Genomic DNA, 23,948 nt, shown 5'->3' with positions numbered 1-23,948 from the left:
TCATGACAAAGGTAATCAAGTTTAGTAACATCTTAACCCAACTCTCATTGGTGAAACCATACTAAACAGGCTTTAAGAATCAGATCATTACTTGTCAAAAATCACTTTAAACATCTAATCTCTTAGCATGCTTTAGCCTTATCTAGCAACTTAAACATTAGTGTGATGCTAAGAAGCTTAAGATCTGTTCTTACCCCCTCAGTATAAGAACAACATAGAGCTTACCTAATCTAGAAAGGATTCTATAGAATTCAAGCTTAAACAATCCTAAACAAACTAAGTTCTCTACCAACCTAACCCATCCCTAAGAATCTATCTCTACTCAGAATCTAATAAATGAGATGTAAGAACACAAACCCAGAAAATGATCAAACAGACATAATCATAAAGATGATGATAAAATAAGCAACTTTGTAGAAGAAATCAAATGAAAATACTTAAAGGATCAAAAGTTATGAAGATTACAATTTTTGGTGGCTAGACCTAAAAAAACGAGCTTGTCTGTGGCCAGAGGTAAGAGACCTATTTATAAAAAAGAAGGGAAGCCCTAGTTAGCTAGGAGAAAAAATAGAGAGGCGGCTCACAACTCGACCATGTGCTCAGTCGAGTCCATGGTCGAGTGACCTCTTCTTCTGCTTATTCCAACGGTCGAGTCCTCAATCTGGGATAATATCTGTTCAGTAAAATCGGGATAACTTTTGCACCTTAACTCCGATCGGCCTGAGATCACCAGCATTGGAAAGCTAACTCGGTTGTCTACAACTTTCGTGAATAACATGGAAGCTGAATGCCAACGGAAGATCTTTATTCGGGTCGATCTTCGAGGGACTTGTCTTGAATCCGACCGAGTGTTCTTTGGCAAACGGTCGACTGTGTGCTCGACTCCATTGTCGAGTGATTGCTTTCCTCCTCTTTTGAGCCTTATTCCCTTGCTAGATGTCCCCTTGTGATCACAACTTCTCCTTTGTGCTTCCAAAGTACGTAATTCACCTGTTTATGCACACATATATGCTAATGCAATGCAAATTCTATCCTAATGCACAAACTGAGAATAAAAGACATAAATGTGCTAAAACTATCTCTAAACAATGAAAAACAGGAGATAAATGCATGCTAAAAGATGGTAAAATATAGAGTTATCATCTGCTCTTCGAATGACATGTGAAGGGCTTGTAGTAATGCAAGATGATGATAGCAAATGTTTCTTGGCTGTTATGAGAGATATTTTTGAAAGACAAAACTCTCCAAGAATTGAAGCACTAGAAGATATTGTGTGTATACCCAAATTCTATACCGGTATTGAAAATAATGATGTTAAAGAAAGTCTGTTGAGACTAAGGAAATCGCTGAAAGCAGAGGTATTTTGCTTCCTCTACTTTGTTTTTATTCATTTTGACAAGTTTTGATATGTGACGGCTGATTTGAAGAGTTTTCTTTTGCAGTTCGGTTTGATTGACTCAAAGATTTTGCTGAACGAATATGAGTACAAAAAGCTAATAGATGTATTCCCAAAGCTATCAGCAGTTGAGTATCGCTTGGTGGTCCTTCCGTTTGTGAAGAAGTTCTTACAGGTTTGTGACAAACTTGTGGATATTATATTAATCAACGACCATAAACTTGGTGTTGGATTGAATCTTAATTCCAGTTTTAACACATTTGTTTCCGGCCTGGCAGGATAAACTGAAGAAAATGATGAAAACAGATAGGAGCAGTTCAGTTGATGATGGGGATTCTGTTGAACGAGAACATAAGAAGAGACATCTTTGATAAAAGGTAAAAGACCTAACCTAACAAATCATGTCCAAAAGTTGATGTTTTGTTGTTGTTTTCTTGAGTTAAAAGTGCGTTATGTTATTGATGCAGGGCTAAAATTTTGGAGGATCATTCTTGAAGATGGAGAAGAACTTTTGGAGTAGGGAGTTGTCTTGAAAACAGTCTTTTATAATTTAGAAAAAACACTTTGGATCCGAGAGAGACATTACGTGTTCTTTAATCATATTTCTCATTTTGTTAAATATGTTAAATTCTAGAACAATACGGCAAAGTTGTGTTAAGATTCCTTAAATAGATATTGCACATTCAGATAGTCAAAATAATTAACATATTTAGAGCCAAATATGATGAATTGATCATGCTTAGATATACATAAATAATAAGTGTCAAGTCTTGTTAGGCTTTGCTTAGTTATCTTGGTCTATAAGACTATAACTAATAACTTCACTAACCCGAAAAAGATTATAATTGTCAACCAAACCAACGTTCCAAAATTGTAACTAATAACTTCATGAACCAACGTTATATTGCACATTCACTTCTCCCTTCAATGGTCTTTTTTGTTTTTTTTTTCTCGTAGCAACAGAATAATTCACATCAAAGATCAAAGCTTCATTGATAATTCGATCATAAACCAAACGTAATGTCTATGTCTAGTGATCATTTGCCTCTTTCTAGTCCTCACCTCCGCTTCCGTCCTCTAGACTTCTTCGTCGCTGGTCTGGTCAAAAAACAAAGAAAGCTTCAAACTGTTGTTAACGATGTGAGAGAAGATGAGAAAAAACGTCAATTCGAAATATACCATTGCATATCTTCTACTATAATGTTTGTATGTCTTGCAGCGAGATACAGGTAGAGAAGAGATCTGTTCAAAAGGAGAGAACCGTGGTGCGCACGCTAAGTGCTCGACGAAATGTCACACACACCTCTGAGTCTTGGAAAGAAAAGGTGACTCTGTTAAAAACTTATCATGTGCCTTGCACATGACTATTTTCTTCATCTCTGAGGTTTATTATATTATAATCTACTCTGTTTTCATATCGTAAACAGAACATTACTCTCTCTCTCTCTCTCTCTCTCTCCCAAACTTATCATGTGCCGTCCACTTTTTTTTTTTTTTTTTTTNCGAGAAAATATTGAATCCTTGTGGTCCGATGACGAAGAGTTCAGAGGAAAGTGACGTCCGAAGAACAAAGAAGAAGATCAACGATGCATACAAGCTTGCCAAAGGCTTCTTCAACCATGGTAGCAACATTAAGGCTTTGGGCCTAACCGAGAAAACGATTTCAGATCATGGGGACAACGAATCTTGCTACGTTCACCACGAACTGCAAGGTGATATCTTCTTTCAGCTGGCAGAAAAAGCAGATTACACCGACTTCAAATGCGTCTACTTGTTTGCTACTGTCGCTGCATATTCAGTGTCTACACATCTGTTTCCTAACGCTTTCAAGTCCTCTACTGGTTATGTTCGTTCGCTAATCAATTTGGGTGATCAGCTTGGGGTAAACAAGTTTTATGAGAAAGCTTTCGTCAAAGCAAAACGGGGATTGTTAGTAACGCAACCTCAAGACAATTTGAGGGAACAACCTGAGACATTGATGAATCTTGCTGCAGATAAGATGGATACGACTGTTACTGATGCAGCAGATATGATGGATGCGTCTGTTATTGCTACAAGCACTATGGGTCATCAGATGGAATCGACAGAAAAAGATCCTTCTTTTGATCAGTTGAAGAACTTTTGGGCTAATTTGGATGACAAGACCAAAAAGGACTTCTTGGTAGTAGACTTTAGAAAGCTTATAGACTATATAGAGAATCGCTATAACAAAGAAGGAAAAGCGTATTTTAAGAAATGTGTAACAACAATCCTTGATATACTTCGATGGAGATGCTGGAGGTGCCACGTTTGTTCTCAGGTAAACTATTGTTTTACAGATTGCAAGATGCACATCTTGGACAGCCATGTGCAGAAATATGAACCCTCCAGATTCAGTGCTCGCCCTAAGTATGTGGATAGGGTTTTGACTGACATGATATCCTCTGGGGATTGGAAGCCTGTGGATGCGGCAAAGGCATCAAATCTGATCAAGGATAGAATTAAGAGCATGGAAGATTTGTTTATGTTAATGGATGGTGTAGTGATTGGCCTGTGGCAGAGGATGCAGAGCGAGAAAACATACTCAAACAGTTTGCTGAGGTTCTTAAGTCTTCTTGCCCCAAGGAGAATCGTACTCTTTCATGTAACCTTTGGGAGTGGTTGATGGATTACACATAAGAGAATCTGGAACTACCTGAAGTTCCTGGGTGGTATCTTGATAACTGGTTCTTCTTTAAGAACCCGCAGTGCATCTGCTTCTTAGATCTTAAGCACCTTGAACACGTCCTCAAATATTTCAAACAGCTCACAACTGATGTTCGCGCAAGTTTGGTTTCAAAAGTAGTGAATCAGCTTTGGGAAAATTCCCAGGTCAAGGAAAGAATCGATCTTGAGGGAGTAACTACTTATAATCTGCTTCTGGACAAGAGGTTGCTGTCTCAAGAAGAGCTTGAATTTGATAAGATAGGGACAGTAGAGCATTATAATTCCACTGCAATATATGAAGATCTGAAGCCTAAAGGTGATAAGATAGTGTCATGGATTTTTGACTGCGCAGAACTCAATCGGGAATTTGTGTCTCAGATGGCAAAGGGCTTACACGGTCGTGAGATATGGTTAGCAATATTGACTATCGTACGGTCCATATATGGTTAGGAAAAAGGAAAGGTATTATGATAAGAGATATAAGATGCTAAACTATGAGAAGATGTTGGGTGAGGTTAAGACCATTTGCCACAGAGAAGACACTAGGATGAATGTTAATCAGCAGAGAACATATGCGTTTGTGCTTCAACTGAAGTGTGAGGAGCTTGTAGTAAAGCAAGATGATGATAGCAATTGTTTACTGGCTGTTGTAAGAGATATTTTCCAAAGACAAAAATCTCCAAGGTTTGAAGTATTTGAAAACAGAGAAATTATGGAGTGTATATCCAGACTCTCTACCGGTGTCCAAAATGATGATGTTAAAGAAAGTCTATTGAGGCTAAGGAAATCGCTGACAGAGAAGGTATTCTTTTCTTCTTATTCATTTCAACAAGATTTGATCTGTGACAGCTGATCTGAAGAGTTTTTTTGCAGTTCGGTTTGATTGATTCAAAGATTTTGCTGAACCAATGTACATACAAAAAGCTAATAGATGTATTCCCAAAGCTATCATTAGTTGAGTATCGGTTGGTGGTCATTCCCTTGGTGAAACAGTTCTTAAAGGTTTGTGAATTTTGGTTATTTTCAAAACCACCTCACTTTGAGGTTTCTTAATTCCAACATCATACTTCTTTCAAAGATCACCTCACTTTGATGTTTCTCAATTCCAACATCATACTAACTGATGAAAATGATGCTCTTGCAGGATAAACTGATGAAGGTGATGAACGGAAGTTGCTGAGGAGGTTCTGTTTAACGAGAACATCAAAAGAGTCTATCTTTAAATGAGGTGAAAGACCTAATGAATCATGTCACCGGTTTTGTTTTGCTGTTGCTTTGTTTTTAGAGATAAGTGAGATATGTCTTTTTGATGCAGGGCTATAATTCTGGAAGATCATTCTTGCAGATGGATAAAAACACTTTGGTTGACTAGAGGAGTTGTTTAGCTTTATGTTCTTGCAAAATCGGAAAAAAATGGGATCCAAAAGCGAACTGGTCTGGATACTTTTTAGTTTAGGGATCAGATGCACTTGTTGTTTCTTTGAAAGGGTTTCGAAAGCATCGTCACTTTGAGAATTTGATCAGGGAAGTGGTGAAAATCACGTTTTTCTCGAGTTGTTATGAAGTTTTATCTCCATTCCCAGAAAGTTCCACTTCCAACTAAAAACATTCAGCTCAGTTGTTTTGGTTGTTTAGACAACTTGTGTATCTCTCTCTCAATCGACGCAGATCCAAAGCCCATTTGAGCGCCTTACAAAACAAAAACCTCGGCCCAATATGCGTTGAATAAAAGAAATATAAAGCTGGCGTGGCGAACACTGATTCGTTATGCTATCGTGTCGAGCGTGTTTTTTTCTCGCGTCGCCACGATTTGGCAATAACCCTGCAGAAAATAAAAATAAATAAAAAATGGGAAAATGGATTATAAGGTGACCTTCGTCTTTAGTTGACCATCAAAACTAGAACGCTCTTTCTCCGTAGGAAAGGGGAAAGCCAAAAAAAAAAAAAATTTATCTATCCATCGAAGCCCATTGGTTTCGGAGCTGATCGGTCTTTGTTTTCTCTCTACTCTACATATCGTAAGCTTCCTCCTCCTTCTTCTATCTTCTTCCATTCTCCTCAACTGCTTTCTCCTTGGAATGTTTTCGTTTCTCCAATCGTGATTTGTTGTGAGTCGTCGCTTCGCATCCGTGTCTTCTTTTTCTTAAATCAGATCTGTGCTTACTTTTATCGATCTGTGTTCTTAGATCTGTTTCCCCTGTTCTAGTATCGAATTTATATGTATGGATCGGAGAAGTTGTGATAGATCTGGTTTTTTTAGATCGACCGGGTCAATCATTTGACTCGGTTTACGTAATTGTTCTGATTTGAGCTAGTTTAGCCTAGCTGGGAAAACTGTGATTTGTGAATTCTGTAGCTAGATTATGAATCTGTGGTGCATGCGTTTCGATTTGTGTGTGTTTTAGTAGCTTACTTTGTTTGTGATTCATACAGAAGCATAGAAACTTGATTGGATACTAGAATGGGAGGAGGATTTAGAGTTTTGCATTTGGTAAGGCCATTTTTGGCTTTCTTGCCTGAGGTTCAGAGTGCTGACAGGAAGGTGCCATTCAGAGAGAAGGTTATCTACACTGTCATCTCTCTCTTCATCTTTCTTGTCTGCAGTCAGCTTCCTCTCTATGGAATTCATTCCACGACCGGTGCGGATCCATTCTACTGGATGCGTGTCATTCTTGCTTCCAACCGTGGGACTGTCATGGAACTCGGTATTACTCCTATTGTCACGTCTGGACTCGTGATGCAGCTCTTGGCTGGTTCCAAGATTATTGAGGTTGACAACAATGTTCGTGAGGATCGTGCCCTCTTGTAAGTGTTGTTCTTTCCCATTATGAATGGATTATGGACATTACGTTACATGTTCTAGTCGAACTGTTTCTTATGTCTGGTTTGAATTGACCATGTCGTTGCTATAGTTCTTATTCTGTGTTTGGAACTTATTTTGTAGGAATGGTGCTCAGAAACTTCTTGGTATTCTGATTGCCATCGGTGAGGCTGTTGCATATGTTCTTTCTGGAATGTATGGTCCCGTTGGACAGCTTGGTGTTGGAAATGCCATTCTCATCATCCTCCAGCTTTTCTTTGCTGGAATCATTGTTATCTGCCTTGATGAGCTCCTTCAGAAGGGATATGGTCTCGGCTCAGGAATCTCCCTTTTCATTGCCACCAACATCTGGTAGGTCAACTTCTCTTCCTCACTTTTGAAAACGATTCCTTGCTGTTTTGGATTCATAATAGTTTACATTGATGATATGCAGTGAAAGCATTATCTGGAAGGCATTTAGCCCAACTACCATCAACACCGGGCGTGGAGCTGAGTTTGAAGGTGCTGTTATTGCACTGTTCCATATGTTGATAACCAAGTCCAACAAGGTTGCGGCTCTCCGTCAAGCTTTCTACCGGCAAAACCTTCCGAATGTTACCAACTTGCTTGCCACAGTCTTGATCTTCCTGATTGTGATCTACTTCCAAGGTTTCCGCGTGGTTTTGCCTGTGAGATCAAAGAATGCCCGTGGACAACAGGGTTCTTACCCAATCAAGCTGTTCTACACCTCTAACATGCCCATCATCCTCCAATCCGCTCTTGTTTCAAATCTTTACTTCATCTCTCAGGTACAGAATCTTACGCTTCACTGTATGTGAGTCATATCCACAATGACATTGTGTTGACATTAAATCTCTTCCTTGTGGTCAACAGCTTCTCTACAGGAAGTTCAGCGGAAACTTCTTTGTTAACCTTTTGGGCCAGTGGAAAGAATCCGAGTACAGTGGGCAATCCATTCCAGTTAGTGGTCTGGCTTACCTCATCACAGCTCCAGCAAGGTAATGCAGTGTCTTTCAATATTCATTTTAGTCGATCAAAGTGGTATGCATCAGCCAGTTTGACTAATATATGTTACTATGATGTTTGCAGCTTCTCGGATATGGCGGCTCACCCGTTCCATGCACTGTTCTACATTGTGTTCATGCTCACTGCTTGTGCTCTTTTCTCAAAGACATGGATTGAAGTCTCTGGATCTTCTGCTAGGGATGTAGCTAAGCAGCTCAAGGTAATTAAATCGTAACAGCTCGGTACATAAACCTCAATGTTTGCATGGTGTTGGATATCTGACTCTGAACATTATGTTTATCGCAGGAACAACAAATGGTGATGCCAGGACACAGAGAGTCAAACTTACAGAAGGAACTGAACAGGTACATCCCAACAGCTGCGGCATTTGGAGGAGTGTGTATCGGTGCACTCACTGTTCTGGCTGATTTCATGGGAGCCATCGGGTCGGGAACTGGAATTCTGTTGGCTGTCACCATCATATACCAGTATTTCGAGACCTTTGAGAAGGAAAAGGCCAGTGAGCTCGGATTCTTCGGTTTCTAAGTTAGCTTAAAGAAGGTGGAAAACTTTGCTGAGGCAAATAGCAGAGCAGAGAAGAGGCTTTTAGCTTCTGTGCGCACCTCAAACAGACAATTTGTGGTGGCACTTGAGGTTAGACTACTGTTTTTTTTGTTGTTTAAATGAAATTTTCCCTTTAGTCGTTTACGTTTTTTTTTTGTTACTTTTTACAAGTTAAAAAAAACTTATGTGATAGACGCTTTTCTAATGTAATGTTTCTAGGAATTTCACTCTTGACCAAATAAACAATTTTACATTTTTGAATTCAAAGCAGTTTATTATCTCTTCCTACCAAACTCAATGTGAAATGTTTTGTCGGAGCCATGCGTTGTTGCACTAGATAAGTAAATTGGGTTTCAACAGATGACATGAATAGCGTATGGAGAACACACACAAAATCTCCAAGTTGTAATTGATCTCAACTACCAGCCTAATGCAGAGAATGGTCGGTGTGACTAAATAGTATGATCCGTTGTTTACATACTTGCCAAACGAAGACATTTTTTTCAGCTTCTGCCAAACGCGTTTTAAGCTTCTTCTTCTTCTACCTATACATATGAGACCTTAGGGTTGTTTGATTTGGGCAAAAAGAAGACAAGCTACAACTTGTTTTTGTAGCAATCTCCATCATCAACATGGCCACAGAGGCGATCTTTACATCCTTACGACTAAGGAGCTCACCGTCACTGGAAGCATTTTTGACAACAACCGTTGATCTCTCCGACGTCTCTCTCGTTCGAACCCTAGCTTCAGTTTCAGCAGAGCTCGTCTCGTGCTTCCGCAGCGTACGTTTCTCCTTCCAACGCAGAAACGCACGTTCCCTACTTCGGAAGATTGAGGTCTTACTCGTCTTGTTCGAATACCTCGCCGATGATTCAGGTTCGGTTTCTTCGACGGCGGTGATGTGTTTTAACGAGATCTATATCTTCCTCCACCGTTCTAAATTACTTCTCCAATACTGTGCTCAATCTAGTAAGCTATGGCTTTTACTACAAACCCCATCGCTTTCAGACTTTTTCCATTACTTGAATCGAGATATTTCGATCCTTTTAGATGTTATCCCGTTCAACAGTCTCCATCTAAGCGACGATATTAGAGAACAAATCGAGCTTTTGCATCAACAAGCCACTAAATCGACGACGACACTGTTCGTTGATCGCAACGACGAATCGCTACGGCAACGATTCTATACGTTTCTCAACGGATTCGAGAACGGCGAAATACCTAATACGGATGAACTGAGATCCTTCTTCGTTGAGAAATTAGGGATTAAGGATCCCAAAAGTTGCAGAGATGAAATCGAGTTTTTAGAAGAGCAGATTTCGAATCACGATTGTGATGATTTGGAGCCTTCAAGGTCTGTGGTTAACGCGTTTTTAGCTATCACACGGTATTGCATGTTTTCGTTGTTTGCGTTTGAAGATGGGTTGGATTGGAGTATCATCGAGAACTCCAAGAAACAGAGGAAATGTTTAGTTGCGGAGGAGATCGTGGAAACGTTTACGACACTACCAAAGGATTTTGTATGCTCCATCTCTCTTAGTTTGATGAAGGATCCTGTGATTGTTTCCACTACTGGACAAACTTATGATCGGAGCTCAATCGTTAGGTGGTTTGAAGAAGGTCACTCTACTTGTCCCAAAACAGGACAAAAGCTTGTGGACTCTTCTTGTATTGTTCCTAACCGAGCTTTGAGAGAGTTGATAACACGTTGGTGCGCTGCAACGGAGTTTGGAGAGTCACCAGAGGAGGAGTCTCCTGCTTGGGTTATGCAAACGAGAGCTTCAATGGAAGCAACCAAAGCCACTGTATTGATTCTCATACAACATCTAGCTGGTGAGTCAGAGTTAGCTCAGGTGGTGTCGGCAAGAGAGATCCGTCTTCTAAGCAAAACAGTAAGGGAAAGAGGTGAACTGATCGCAGAAGCAGGTGCAATCCCACGTTTGGTTAGGCTTCTTAAATCCCAAAACTCTGTTGCGCAAGAGCAGTCGGTTACAGCAATGCTTAACTTGTCTGTATGCGAATGCGAGTTAAACAAGAGCCTGGTCATGGAGGAAAATGATTGCCTTGAGTCTATTGTGAGTGTTCTCGCCTCGGGTCTTACTTTGGAAGCTCGAGGGAACGCAGCAGCCACATTGTACTGTCTTTCTACAGTACATGAATATAAGAAACGGATCGCAAACGCTGTTGGCTGCATCGAATCACTTGTATTGCTGTCTCAAAATGGAAAGCCGAGAGGGAGAAAAGATGCTATCAACGCTTTAAGTGGTATATGGAGAGATCCGGATAATCACAGTAAGATGATAAACTCGGGAGGAGTGTTAGCTCTAGTGAAAGCTTTGGTGGATGAGGATGAGGCTGTGGCGGAGAGAGCGGTGGTAGTGTTGGCTGTAGTAGCGAATAATTCTTTAGGAGCAGAGACTATAGGAAGAGAGGAATCAGCTATGGCGGGGCTCATTGAATTGATGAGATGTGGAACACCAAGGGGGAAAGAAAATGCGGTTGCTACCTTGTTACATCTCTGCGTAAACGGTGGAGCAGTTGTCGTGGAGAAGGTGGTGAGAGCACCGGCTCTTACTGGTTTGACCCAAAACGTTTTGCGCACGGGTACAGACCGAGGTAGGCGGAATGCGACTTCACTCCTTGGTTTGTTTCTTAACGGGTGCGAAAACACAGCAATGATGCGGTCTGGTAATAGAGAAGGGAGTCTTGAAACCCATGTTTCCCTACCACCCATTTCTGTTCCCGTATCTGTCTTGTGATCTTATTATATAAATAAATGTATATGTACATAATAAACCTTGGAAAATAGTATTTAAGGGGGGAATGAAGAAATATAAGAGTTCTATTGTTTTCACTTCACTCCTCTTTCAGGTTTAACCACATGAGAATTGAAACCATAAAACGTTGAAAACTACTAGAACAGAGAGTTAATACAAGGTGAAGAATGCAGAGGCAAAGGCTTTTAATGACACAGGAACTGTTGCTTCTTTCTTTGTTTTTTAGTTGCACTGATCCTAATTTGAATTTGCTTGTTCCCTAAGATAACAAAAGAAGATAAGTACACTCATATCTACCGTATTGAGTCACCTTAACTCTGGTACAATTTTTAGTTTTCTTTTATCTAAGACATTGTCTCTAGTGAGATTCACACCTTTCATAGTCAAATTTTGTAAGTTAACCCCATTGGAATCGAAACCACAACAAAATAGTTGAAAACTACTTAAAATGGAAAGCAAAGTACTATATACAAGGTGGAGCACAGAGGCAGAGCTTTAAGAGACATTAACTGTTGCTTTTTTCTTTGGTCTTAAGTTGCACTGATATAAATTAGAGTTTTTCTTCCTAAGTTAACAGAAGATGATAAATACACTCACAATGACTTGGCGAAGATCCATCCTTTTTCTGCTTCAACCTACACAACAATAACAGATAACCTATTGAATTGGTTATCAGCTTTTATAGCTATGGCTACATGATCAGTAACCAAACTATGAGCCTGAGACAACCAATACCACCCTAGTAAGAGTTTTGCCAGTGCTGTTGCTGCTGCTGGGCTTGCTTTGAGGGCTGACCTTGCGAGCCACCTTCTCTAGGGTTTTGCTGTTGGTGCTCTATTGATATTCCCGTTTGTGACTGATAGTAGTTCGGGTAACCGAGCAATCCATACTGCTGCTGCTCTTGTTGCTGAGCTTGGCGAACCTGCTGACTTTGTTGTTGTGCTTGAAGGTTGTAGTACGTGTTCCCCGCGACGCCCGACATGGTTTGAGAGCCAGGTCCATGAAGCCACATAGGTAAATTTTCGTTCTGAGTTAAAACAATTTCACGTTTAGTGTCAAAACAAGGATCTTTTGCAAGTGTCAAAATGAGAAACAATTACCTGTTGTTGATGCTGCTGCTGCTGCTGCTGTTGTTGCTGCTGTTGTTGTTGCTGCTGCTGTTGTTGTTGTTGTAGCTGCTGTTGTTGCTGCTGCTGAAGTGACAATAGATAGTTGTTCTGTTTGTACTGTAGACTCAAGACGTCTTCATAACTAAGTGTTGCCCCAGAAGGAGCGGCCTGTTGTTGTTGGTTAAGAAGGAAGTTTTCAGTTTCAACATTGCTCGAGTTCCCAAACATATAGGCAGAGGAGGAAGCAGGGGTAGTAGTTGTTGACTGAGGCAAATTACTGGCGGAAGTGTTGTTTTTATACTGTGGAAGCAAAGCAGCTAGTGACTGGTGGTATGAGTTGTTACCAGCATATGCTTGCTGAAAAGCCGATGGGATGTATGGGTAGCTCTGAGGTATCATAGGATAACCGATCATGTTGGCATAGTGAGTCAGAGGCAATGTGGGTTGAGAATACGGATTCATTGCGATCTGTTGAGGAAGCGCTGGTCCAGTAGCAATATTGGCACCAGAAAAGTTCTGATGGCTTGATTGTGCTGTTGGAACACCACCACCACCTCTGAGTGCCTGCATGCAAGAAAATACAACCACAACACTGTGAATCAAACAACTTTGGTACACAATCTTGATGAACTGCTAAGTAATTACATGAAAATAAACCTTCATAACTTTGCACAAGAAAGACACTACATATATACTCGAACGAAATTGAAATCCTTATTTGCAAGTATTACTGCTTTGCATCAAGCGAACAAGAAATTGGTCATGGGTACTATTAACAAGGGATTCCTACTTTCTTCTCACCGAGTTCACAACAAAATCCAAAAGAAAACAAAGATATATTATTCGATTAAAAAAGCATTCAGTCTACAGGTAAAGGGATCACCTCTGGCATGGAAATGCTTTGGCCACCTAGTGAGGTATCGTTGCTTCTTGACGGCACAGACTGTACGCCTGGGAAAGGGGAATACTGATGTTCGAGCTCCCTGGCACTCTGTGCTGTCTGTGCCAATAGAGTGTTTGGAATTGAGTTTGTATACCCTTGCTGAAACCAAATTGTTGAAACCGTGATGTCAACTAAGAATTATAAGGATATTACTAGCATCATACAAAACTACCTTTTCGATGAACATTTGATCACCAAACCATACAAATACACTAATATGATATAATATAAGGTTCTCTTAAAAGCTACAAAAGAAAACCATAAGCTGCAAAACTTTGTGCACTTGGGATGCATTACCATCACATTTGTTAATGACGCAAGATTATGCATCTGATTAGTCATGCTTGTCTGTGAAGCATCAAATGCAGTATTCAGCTGCTGCTTCACATTTTCATATGCATACTCTGGACCCGGCTGAGCAAACGAGTACTGGTTCTCCTGGTGAGCAGTTTCAGGGTTTTCTGGCAACAAAACCTCTTGCTTAGATTCTGAGGAATCATCATAATTGTTGGCAGAAGACGCATGGACCATATGTCCATTGGACATGTTTCCTAGATGTTCATCTCCATAGAACTCGGTATTTCTGTGGACAAGACGATCGATGGTTAGTATAAAGGAAATGATCCCAGAAACTATTTGGAAAAGGAAAATCAGAAATAAGGGCATACCTAGCATCATCACGTTCAATCTGTGGAGCTACATTAGAAGCCTCTTCTAAGCTGTTGCTCAGAGGCCTTGATCCAAAGCCTCCAAAACTTCCAAAGCTTAACTGTGAGCACTCTTCTGTATGGATTAGCAGATGATCTGGAATCACGACAGCAGGTCTATCCTCATCATGAGAGGAGTATTGATCATGGTTCTCTATGCTCAAGTCTTGAAGGTTGGCAACAACAGGCGAAATTTCGTCTTCATCTGCAAAAGAATATAGACACAGTGTATAAGACAACATCAAGAGCAAACAAATATAGTCGCTAGTCAACCTTAATGTTAAATCTGACACCAAAAGAATAGGCAAGATCCTTTTACTACCCCCGACACCTAAAATGATCAAGTTGCAGAGACACATGGTTATTCATGACACACATCCAATGAGGTGTGAATTATCATCAAAAGAAAAATCACACAAGCATCTGCCAAAGTATGTGCAATTATGATAAGAATACAGCATTCTTTTAATAGACATGTTGTAAAATATACTTACCTTTCTGGTGCTCAGGGTTGTTCTGCGTTTGGTATCTGTGCGGATTATCATCATACTCAGATGAAACTACAGAGTCATCTTCCTCAGCTCCACCAGCTACAGTGTCAGGTTGCACATGATCTCTTCCAAGATTCCCAAAGAGACCATTTTCTGCTAAATGTGTGTCTTCCAACTGGCCCTTCGGATGTTGATCTCTTCTACTGGATTGTAAATCTGCTGCACCATTGCATATCTCTTCAGTTGGTGCCACTGATACAAAAGAAGTGCTAGCAGCCACTGGCTTCTCCATTGAGGGCCATTCATCTTTCACAGGTACATACTGATTTGCAGCAATTTCATGCTCCTGAATTACCTCAGAACGCATATCGACATCTTTCTGAGAGTTTCTTGTCTGGCTATGAGGTCTACCCATCTTCACAATGTCAGCCATAGACATCTGACCTAAAGCTCCAAACCATGCTGTTTGATGTCCAGTAACAGAATGTGATGATGATAATTCACCCCCCGAGGTAACAGTTGGCGTTTTACTGTCTTTAGCAACAAAATCACTGCAGAATATATACAACATACATGAGCAACCTGGGACACAAATGTACAGATGAACAAAACTATAATTCTCAAAGATGCAGAACTAGGTACAAGATTATGGAAAACTAAATTATGGAAAAGTGAAAAATATGGCAAAGTAAGGTCTTGACACCTTTTCACTAGAGGTACAAGATTTTGTCATAAATACTCTATATACTAGTACAACATTCTTACTTTGTTAAAAAATATATTTCTATCAAATCAAACATCAACTGTACATGGAAGATTGCTTAGCATCAGCACAATACTCGAGATGATACCCTAAGATTATTATGTACATCTACCACAGAGCCATAAGCCACCTAAAAACTTCTTCAAGCCACTCAGAGTCGGAATTAATTAAGGCTCAGATTATTAGTGTAGCCACTCAGTAGTTGGTCTGAAAGCCTATTAACTAAATCCTACAACTCAATCTTTCATATATAGGTCGATAAGCCCACAATCAATTATTCATTTAGGGCAGGCTACTGACTTGTCCGGTTGCATTCAACTAGTAAGAAAAAAAAAAGAAAAAAAAAGGAACACAGGATAGTATCAGAATCCATTAGATCAGTAGAAGAAGTTATTTTCCATAAACACACAGTTGCTAATCCTAATCAGATTCATTGCTTAGTGCCTCAACTCTCAAGGCCCTCAACTATGAGGTTTGCTGTGCCACAAGCTAAGTCTACTGCAGAGGAGTATCTGCCATCTGGTGCTGCTTGTTTTCAGAGGCCATTTCTCTGCCAAATATGAAGGAGGGAACAAGAAAACTCGCATCCCTGCAGAGAAATAGCATCCTTCTCAAGACAAGCAGCTACAGAATATTGTTGAGGCACTAAACAAAAAGAAAGAATCTGATTATAATCAGCATATAGACTTATTCGTGTGTGTTTTTTCGGACAGTCCTAAGGTATATCCTTCTCTTGGTTCATTAATGGATTTTGATACTATCCTATGCTCTTAATTACGCTTGCTGCATCATGCAGCTATGCAGACAAGAAAGATGATGAAATGATCATTCAAAGGGAAACCTGTGTGGTATCTGATGGTGGCTCGATATGCCAGATGTAGAAGAATAAGAACCTGCATAAGACTGCATCCCGCTCTCCCTCTTGTTTGTAGTTTTTACTTTGACGCTTCCTGACTCTGAACAACAGAAACATGAAAACAGGGATGCACAGCTAGTGATAAGTAAGTTTTTCTAAAGCCAAAAGAAAGTAATGTATATATATATACCACTAGAGGTGAAAGGGGTAGCTCCACTGCGTCCAGTATAACGATCAGAACCACCTCTACTACCACGGTTGTAAGTGTTATTATAGCCTCGTGAACGGGAATCCGGTATATCCCTAATCTGAACAGCAAGTAAACAAACATATAAGCCCTCCAACATTACAATAAAATGAGATAAAAACTACCCTAAAACCTAAACAATAGCTACGATCAAGTATTCTGGGAGTGAGCATAACGCTTGAAAACAGAGGTGCAAACTGGTTTTTTCAAATATGAAATGCCAACACAGCACTGGAAAAGAACATATGATCTATACCTCTTTCTTCTTTTCTTTTTTGCTCTTCACCTCGTGAAAAGGATCTGAATTGTGAAAAGAATCAGAATCAGAATCATGGAAAAAGACATTAGCTTTTCAATGAGGAGGACTAAATGCTGGAAAGACAGAAACTTTCGTGTGTATTTAGTTAGTTATAAACCCCTAAGACAGAATCATGGAAAAAAGACATTAGCTTATTAGCCGAATTGACCCTAAACTAGCTCAAAAGAAGAAAAGGAGAGACCTTGGGAGAGGAGGCGAGTGACGGCTTCGTTAGGGTCCATGTTACAGTCCTTGAGCACGGCATAGATCTCAGCCTCAGGGCAGTTTACAATTTCTTTCAAACTTTGAACCATCTTCTTCGACCCAGACGGGATATCAGAAATCCCGTTTGAGCTTTTCCTGACTCCGACACTGCTCCTACCACCACCATCATCGCCGACGATGATCTTGTTGCCGCTCATTTTCTCCGTCGTGAGCTCAATCACTCTCTCTCTCTCTCTCTCTCTCTCTCTCTCTCCCTAATCAGATCTGAAGAAGAAAAACGAAACCGCTCCGCTTGTTGTCTTCAATGTTTGCGAAGACGACCAAAGAGGAGAGAAGACGAAGATGACGACCATCAAGTAAAAAAGGTTTTAAGCAGAAACGAAACAACATATGTTTTTTTTTTTGTTGTTTTTTTTAACTCGTAAATCGTTATAAGACTTTTTTTACTTACTGTCATAAATAATCATTTTTGTGTTCGAATTCAATAGTATTATCCAAGTCTGTTTATACATTCGATTCGACCATAAGGATGTATTTTCTTTTGATCAAACCGCCCATAAGGATGTATAATACACACTTTTGTCTGGTCAAACAGAGAGTGTTGGTAAACTAATCACATCTTCTTAGCCTAACCAAAGAACTAACTGCCTTTGCCTTACTCTTAAGCCTATATGGGCCTCATCATCAATCAATCAACAAGACAAAGAGGCCCATGATAAACCAAACGGCGACGTTTGCTTTAAAGAGAAACCCTAAACTAAAGCATTCTTGTTTGACTGAGTTATATATAAATTGGTTAGGAGGAGGCTTCACAACCTTAAAATCACATGCGTCTATAAGATGTACCACCCGTTTCCCCAGTTTAAGGTTTTTTCTTCCGTACTTCTGTCTTAATATCGTCATTGGTCTGCTTTAGTCTTTTGTCCTTTTTATTATTAGCTGTATGTTGGACAAATAAAAAAAGTGATGATATGTAATTGTCGCCCCAGTCTTATTTGCATTCATTACGATGGATTCAATATGATGATTGACTTCATTATCTGATTTTTGAGTTTTCTCGTTTTTTTTCCATCTACTATATATAGTCACATCATTTTCTTAACAAAGAAGAGAAGAGGAATGAGGATAATTATCCAAAGTCTATAAATCTGAACCATAGTGTTGAATCAATGACATGCACTACCATCTGACCTCTTCTTAACCCAACTTATTAAATCTCCATCTATGAGGTAATATTGCATATATAATGCCTTTGGTATCTGATGTCCAATTTTATAAATGTAGTTGGACATTTCGTAATTCAGGGCATAAATTGAACTTTAAAACACGTTTTGCGACACTGGTAGCTTTATCATAATAAGCTAACTGTTACTGTACCCCTGTTTATATATCCCATCCCAAATCTTTGGTTTTACTCTTCTTAAGTTGGTGCCTTATTAATTAGAACTAGGACTCAGACGATATCGCGGGAGAAGTATTTTAGAAAAAAAAACTAAATTTAAAATTTAAAACTATACATTATGAAATTATTTGAATGTAATAGAATAGTTTGAATACATAAACTGTTACTAAAAACACAATCATCAAAATGAAAACTTATAACAAAAAATATTATATACAATAGCAGCTTTGCAAAACATATTGTTTAAAATATTATAAATATAAGATATTTTTATGAAGAATTATAGTAAAGACCTAATATTAAAAAAATCATTATGTAAAAGTGATCATTACTGAGAATATTGAACTAATGGATATAATGAGTAATGTAATTTTCTATTGAAGAACTATAATTAAAAATATATTTAATAATGAGTGAAACAGTATCAACAAAAAAAATAAATTAAAATACACAACTCTTAAGAACAAAATAAAATAAATTTTAAATATTAAAATAGTTTTTAACGAAAAGTTATGCTTAATAGATGCAACTGTAAATTCTATATTAAGTTTTATTATACTACTATAATCATTTCTAAAATTTTAGTTAGATTATAGAATAACATTAAGTATTAGATATTAATATTCAAATTATTTAGATTTAACATAAAATGAAAAATTTGTTTCAACGAACAATGATTTGTAAGTTTTTGATGAAGAGACAAATATATAGAGAGTTCAAAAGATATGACTATTTAAATAGACACACCTATTAGAACGAAAAATTGTGATGAAAAAATATGAATAAAATATAGTGAAAAGACACAAATCTACAATGAACAAATACAACTGTTTGAGTTTTTTTTTAAAGAACAAATAAAACAAAACTTTTTACAAAAATGTACTACGAAAAGTTGCAACTGTTGTTCTCATTTATTCAGATTGTCATTATATTTTTTAAACGGAAAGTTAAAGATGAATAGACACAACTGTAAATTCAATATTTAGTTGTATTTTTCTCTATTGCTATAATTATTTCTAAAATTTTAGCTAGATTATAGATTATATTCAATTATCTAGATTCAACATAAAATGGAAAATTTGTTTCAACGAACTTGTTAGTTAGTGATGAAGAGACAAATATAAAGAGAGTTCAAAATGCATGACTATTTAAATAGACACACCTATTAGAACGAAAAGTTGTGATGAAAAAATATAAATAAAATATAGTAAAAAGACACAATTCTACAATGAACATATACAACCGTTTGAATTAAAAAAAAACAAAAAAAAAACATTTTTTTACGAAAAGGTACATCGAAAAATCGCAACTGTTGTGTCTGCAATTGATTATACCTACAAACTCATATAAACTGCTTTTAAATAAAACGCATCTTTATTACTATATTCAAAAGTCAAATCCAAAAGCTCATTATATAATCCATCTAACTCTTGGAAAAAGACTCTAGATATAAAATTAACTAAAAGTTGTAAATTAGATTCATCATTCCAAAATTTTTTGTTAAATCAAGAAGTGGAGGAATCTCTTTACTCTTAAAAGAATGAATGTTAGAGAATAATTTAGAGAGCTGTAAAAACCGTTGAGATTGAAATTTTATATTATTTGGTGTCATGGCAAAAAAAATGAAAACAGTTCAAACAGACAAATATATATAAATTTCAAAATATACAAATATTCAAATAGATACAACTCTACAATGAACAGTTGCAACTTTACAAAAAACCGTTACAATGAACAATCACAACTTTACAAAAAACCGTTACAATGAACAATCACAACTTTTTGTAAACAATTTAAATTTTCTACAGATTTTTTTGGAAAATTATCCAAAAAGTACGATCGAAAAAACACAACTTTTGGTGGCATTTATTCGGATTGTTATTATATATAGGTATTTTCATTAAATTTTTATATATGAAAGCATCTTTATTACCATATTGAAAAGTCAAATCCAAAAACTCACTATGTAATCCATCTAACTCTTGGAAAAACACTCTAGGTATTTTCATTAAACTTTTATATTTGAAATTAATTAAAAGATGTAAATAATATTCATCATTCCAAAAATCTTTTATTAAAAGAATGAATGCTAGAAAATAATTTAGAAAAAATGTATAAACCGTTGAAATTATATTTTTAGATGATTTTGTATCATGGCAAAAAAATGAAAACAGTTCAAACAGACAAATTTATAAAGATTTCAAAAATATGAATGTTCTCTAATCAATATAATTTTACAGTGAACATTTGTAACTTTTCATAAATAACCGTTTTAATGATCCATCATGACTTTTCAGAAAATATCCAAAAGGTACGATTGAAAAAACACAACTGTTGATCGCATTTATTCGGATTGTTATTATTATATAGATTTACAAGTCAGTATCATAATCAGGAATCTTATTTCTAAGTAATATCCTGTCTTAATGGCAGTTGTATAAAGATCATTTTGCACAAATACCTCATGGTCGTCAATACGAATAATCAAGATTGAGCAGTTTTCACACTCACAAGTATAGACAACCTTAACAAAAAAAAAAAGAGAACTCTGACAAGGCACAAGATGGACCAAAAATAACCAATCATTGTCAACATAATCGTGAGAACCTGGCTCCTATAAAAACCAAGAAGAAGATGAACAAAGATAGTGCGAACTCTAATAATAGCTCACCTTAGTTATAATAAACTTTGACAAAACAAGCTAACAATTAAAGAGCATGATTGATCGGAAATGCAGAAAATTAAAAATACCAAAGTTGGTGAAACTTAAATTAGTCGTTATGAGTCTTATGAGCATCACAAATTCCTTATAAAATCCATTAGCAAAAAAAATCGGTAAATATAAGATTTTAGAAAAGAAACGGGTCCTAATTGTAAAAGTCAGCAAACAGAGAAAAAAAGAACCCCAAAGATCCGAGGGACCTAATTGCAAAATTAGAAAACAGAGGATCTCTCGATACAAAAAAAAAAAAAAACCTTAAACCCTACTCACTTCGGCGCGACGGCCTTCTTTAGTTTAGTCACTAGTCTTCTTGTCTCTGTACTTGTGGGGGGAGCAGTTTTTGTAATTAAGATTCTCGGTCGGGGTAGGAGTGATATGGAGATCGATTTGGGAGCTAACGCGTTCGGTATCGACTTCCATCCATCTCAAAATCTAGTGGCTGCTGGTCTCATCGATGGCCACTTGCATCTGTAAAATTCCCTTTCTCTTTTCCTCTTCCTTCGTTTTTCCAATTCACAATAATCAGAGAGACCAATTATGTAAAAATCTCCAACCTTTCTCTTTTGCAGATACCGATACGACTCAGATTCTTCACTTGTCAGGTATTTTTTAAAAAGCTCTCTTTTTTATCTGCAAAGTTCCTCTCTTTCGTTGTGGGTGTTTGCTGAGTTTGTGTTTGGTGATCTAGGGAACGTAAAGTTCGTGCACATAAGGAGTCTTGCAGAGCTGTTCGTTTCATTGATGATGGCCAAAGTTTGTTTCTTTAACCTTCGAACTATATTTGAGCTCATATCTTAGCAATGCTTGAGTTCTGCTTTAAATTACATGTTTCTTTTTTGTTGGGGGGTTTTAGGAGTTGTCACTGCTTCAGCTGATTGCTCTATTCTAGCTACTGATGTGGAGACTGGTACTAGTGTTGCACATCTTGAGAATGCTCACGAGTATGTAACTAATTCCCCTTTCCTTTCTTATTTTGGATACAATTTTTAGCTGACTGGTAATTGAGAATTTTTCGCATTGGTCTTGTAGGGATGCTATTAATACTTTGATTAATGTTACTGAGACAACTATCGCTTCAGGAGATGATAATGGCTGCGTTAAGGTCTGTTACATTCCCTTTTCGTCTTTATTCCAACTACTCTGATGGTCTCTCTGTAATTTTTTTGTGAGAGAAGAATTAGGATTTGTGGTCCTTAGCATTTTAGTTGTGTGTGTGTCTTCTGCCTCAAGAACTTAGTATTCCCTGTCTAAAGTTTTGCCCAATTCATTTGGGGCATCATTACTTTTTTGGAGTGCAATTATGTGCTTGTGTTGGAAATCATAACTTACGATAATGTATAATCATCTCCTCAGGTTTGGGATACGAGACAGCGCTCTTGCTCTCATGAATTTAATGCACATGAGGATTACATTTCTGACATGACCTTTGCATCTGATTCAATGAAACTAGTGGCAACAAGGTTTGGCTTTTTTGTAGTCATCTGATTCAGTTAATTCTTTTGAATTTTCATATAAGACTTTTCTGCTTATATCATTTATTTTTGTTTCTTTGACACCGTTTAGTGGAGATGGGACTCTGTCTGTCTGTAATCTCAGAACTAGTAAGCTCCAATCTCAGTCTGAATTTTCTGAAGACGAACTACTTTCTGTTGTGATAATGAAGGTAATTCCAGTATATTCCTGTGTAATTTATTCACTAATATATCTATCAAACAGAAAAGTATTTGTAGCCAGGATGCGTCATCCCAAGCTCTTCTCTCTCCATACCGTTTCCACTTATCTAATGTATGTGTTATCGTTTGCTTCTTACCTGATTGATTTCAGAATGGCCGTAAAGTTATCAGTGGAACTCAGAATGGTAATCTCTTGTTGTATTCATGGGGATTTTTCAAGGATTGCAGGTAACTCATATATCTCTGACAGTACCTATGTTAAAGGTTTTAAGGCATTGGAAAATTTTAAATAAGAGAGTATTGATACCTAACTGTCTGAAACGTTTGTTTTGTCTACAGCGATCGGTTTGTTGATCTATCTCCAAATTCAGTTGATACTCTATTAAAGGTGAGATGCTGATACACTTTATTAAAGCACATGGTTACTGTAGCATTAGGGGCCCTTTTACTGATGGAAGCCTTGTGGATTTATGCTGTAGCTTGATGAGGACAGAGTTATCACTGGATGTGATAATGGAATACTTAGGTAACAGAAAAATACTCTGCTTCCATGGGAGAAAGCTCTTTACTCTTTATCTTCACTTCACTCAATCAAGTTTTATATACATTTTTTTCTGTAGCCTCGTTGGAATACTGCCCAACAGAATCATACAGCCTATTGGGGCTCACGACTTCCCTATTGAAGATCTCGGTATTTAGAATTCTATTCTCTCTGTCTAAGAACATTTTATCTTTTTTTGACTATTGTACTCGGTCTTGAACGAACCTCTAATTTTTTTTTCTGTTAAAATCTCTCTTGCAGCTCTCTCACATGATAACAAGTTTCTCGGTAGCACAGCTCATGATAGTATGCTGAAGGTATCAATTTTATCATCTCTAAACTCAAGCCCTTACAGTTATGATTTACATGTTTTGTGTTTTTGGTGATATAGTTGTGGAACCTAGAGGAGATTCTAGAAGGTTCTAATGGGAACTCGGGGAACGCATCTGGAGCTGCAGGACACAGTGACAGTGACAACGATGGGATGGACCTTGACAACGATCCTTCCAAGTCTTCCAAAGGTAAACTAAAGAGAAACCTACTGAACTTTTTGGAACATCTTAAACATTTCCTTGAGATGATAACTATAACATGATCTGATCTCGAGTTTTTCTTGCTTTACAGGCACCAAGAGGAAAACAAAAAGTAAATCGACTACTCTGGACTCTACAAATAATTTCTTCGCAGACTTGTAGATTTTGTTTCAGAGAAGTTTGGATAGTA

General features: G+C 37.7%; 4 protein-coding genes and 2 pseudogenes across 6 annotated transcripts in view; 5 read left to right on the top strand and 1 right to left on the bottom strand.

The window, feature by feature from the left end:
* The window catches only part of LOC104704218, a 7,098-nt pseudogene extending 5,331 nt beyond the window's left edge, over window positions 1-1,767 (top strand).
* LOC104700017 lies at window positions 2,906-5,670 on the top strand (annotated as a pseudogene).
* LOC104700016 (protein transport protein Sec61 subunit alpha) lies at window positions 5,963-8,700 on the top strand. Its single transcript, XM_010415464.2, has 7 exons — window positions 5,963-6,099; window positions 6,515-6,886; window positions 7,026-7,253; window positions 7,336-7,690; window positions 7,776-7,900; window positions 7,992-8,127; window positions 8,214-8,700. Exons 2-7 carry the CDS (start codon window positions 6,543-6,545, stop codon window positions 8,451-8,453), a joined length of 1,428 nt encoding a protein of 475 aa, XP_010413766.1. The 5' UTR covers window positions 5,963-6,099; window positions 6,515-6,542; the 3' UTR covers window positions 8,454-8,700.
* LOC104700015 (U-box domain-containing protein 17-like) lies at window positions 8,817-11,318 on the top strand. Its single transcript, XM_010415463.2, has one exon. It carries the CDS (start codon window positions 9,104-9,106, stop codon window positions 11,228-11,230), a length of 2,127 nt encoding a protein of 708 aa, XP_010413765.1. The 5' UTR covers window positions 8,817-9,103; the 3' UTR covers window positions 11,231-11,318.
* LOC104700013 (probable serine/threonine-protein kinase yakA) lies at window positions 11,678-17,285 on the bottom strand. 2 transcript variants are annotated; one of them, XM_010415462.2, is made up of 11 exons: window positions 16,865-17,285; window positions 16,621-16,664; window positions 16,308-16,425; window positions 16,103-16,217; window positions 14,502-15,049; window positions 13,969-14,212; window positions 13,598-13,883; window positions 13,241-13,399; window positions 12,909-12,921; window positions 12,349-12,845; window positions 11,678-12,275 (listed from the first exon to the last, which is right to left on the bottom strand). In XM_010415462.2, the coding sequence occupies exons 1-11, from the start codon at window positions 17,082-17,084 to the stop codon at window positions 11,988-11,990; spliced, it is 2,532 nt and encodes an 843-aa protein (XP_010413764.1). In that variant the 5' UTR covers window positions 17,085-17,285; the 3' UTR covers window positions 11,678-11,987. The 2 variants fall into 2 exon arrangements, with proteins under 2 accessions (XP_010413764.1, XP_010413763.1); XM_010415461.2 differs by having other exon boundaries at window positions 12,349-12,921; window positions 16,865-17,284.
* The window catches only part of LOC104700012 (WD repeat-containing protein 55), a 3,568-nt gene continuing 889 nt past the window's right edge, over window positions 21,270-23,948 (top strand). The window contains exons 1-14 of one of the 2 annotated variants that reach the window (XM_010415458.2): window positions 21,270-21,481; window positions 21,581-21,613; window positions 21,700-21,764; window positions 21,865-21,952; window positions 22,041-22,113; window positions 22,365-22,471; window positions 22,575-22,674; window positions 22,836-22,912; window positions 23,024-23,072; window positions 23,164-23,210; window positions 23,305-23,375; window positions 23,487-23,542; window positions 23,617-23,746; window positions 23,850-23,941. In XM_010415458.2, coding sequence (XP_010413760.1) covers window positions 21,387-21,481; window positions 21,581-21,613; window positions 21,700-21,764; window positions 21,865-21,952; window positions 22,041-22,113; window positions 22,365-22,471; window positions 22,575-22,674; window positions 22,836-22,912; window positions 23,024-23,072; window positions 23,164-23,210; window positions 23,305-23,375; window positions 23,487-23,542; window positions 23,617-23,746; window positions 23,850-23,920 — 1,062 coding nt within the window. In that variant the 5' untranslated portion in view covers window positions 21,270-21,386 and the 3' untranslated portion in view covers window positions 23,921-23,941. Of the gene's footprint in view, window positions 21,482-21,580; window positions 21,614-21,699; window positions 21,765-21,864; window positions 21,953-22,040; window positions 22,114-22,364; window positions 22,472-22,574; window positions 22,675-22,835; window positions 22,913-23,023; window positions 23,073-23,163; window positions 23,211-23,304; window positions 23,376-23,486; window positions 23,543-23,616; window positions 23,747-23,849; window positions 23,942-23,948 lie in introns of those variants that run through there. The other variant, XM_010415460.2, reaches the window with a different exon arrangement.

Source organism: Camelina sativa, chromosome 7, assembly GCF_000633955.1.
Source record: "Camelina sativa cultivar DH55 chromosome 7, Cs, whole genome shotgun sequence".
Classification (NCBI taxonomy): Eukaryota; Viridiplantae; Streptophyta; class Magnoliopsida; order Brassicales; family Brassicaceae; genus Camelina; species Camelina sativa.
Note: the sequence above shows the minus strand (reverse complement) of the source record. Positions and strands in the feature narration are given on the sequence as shown.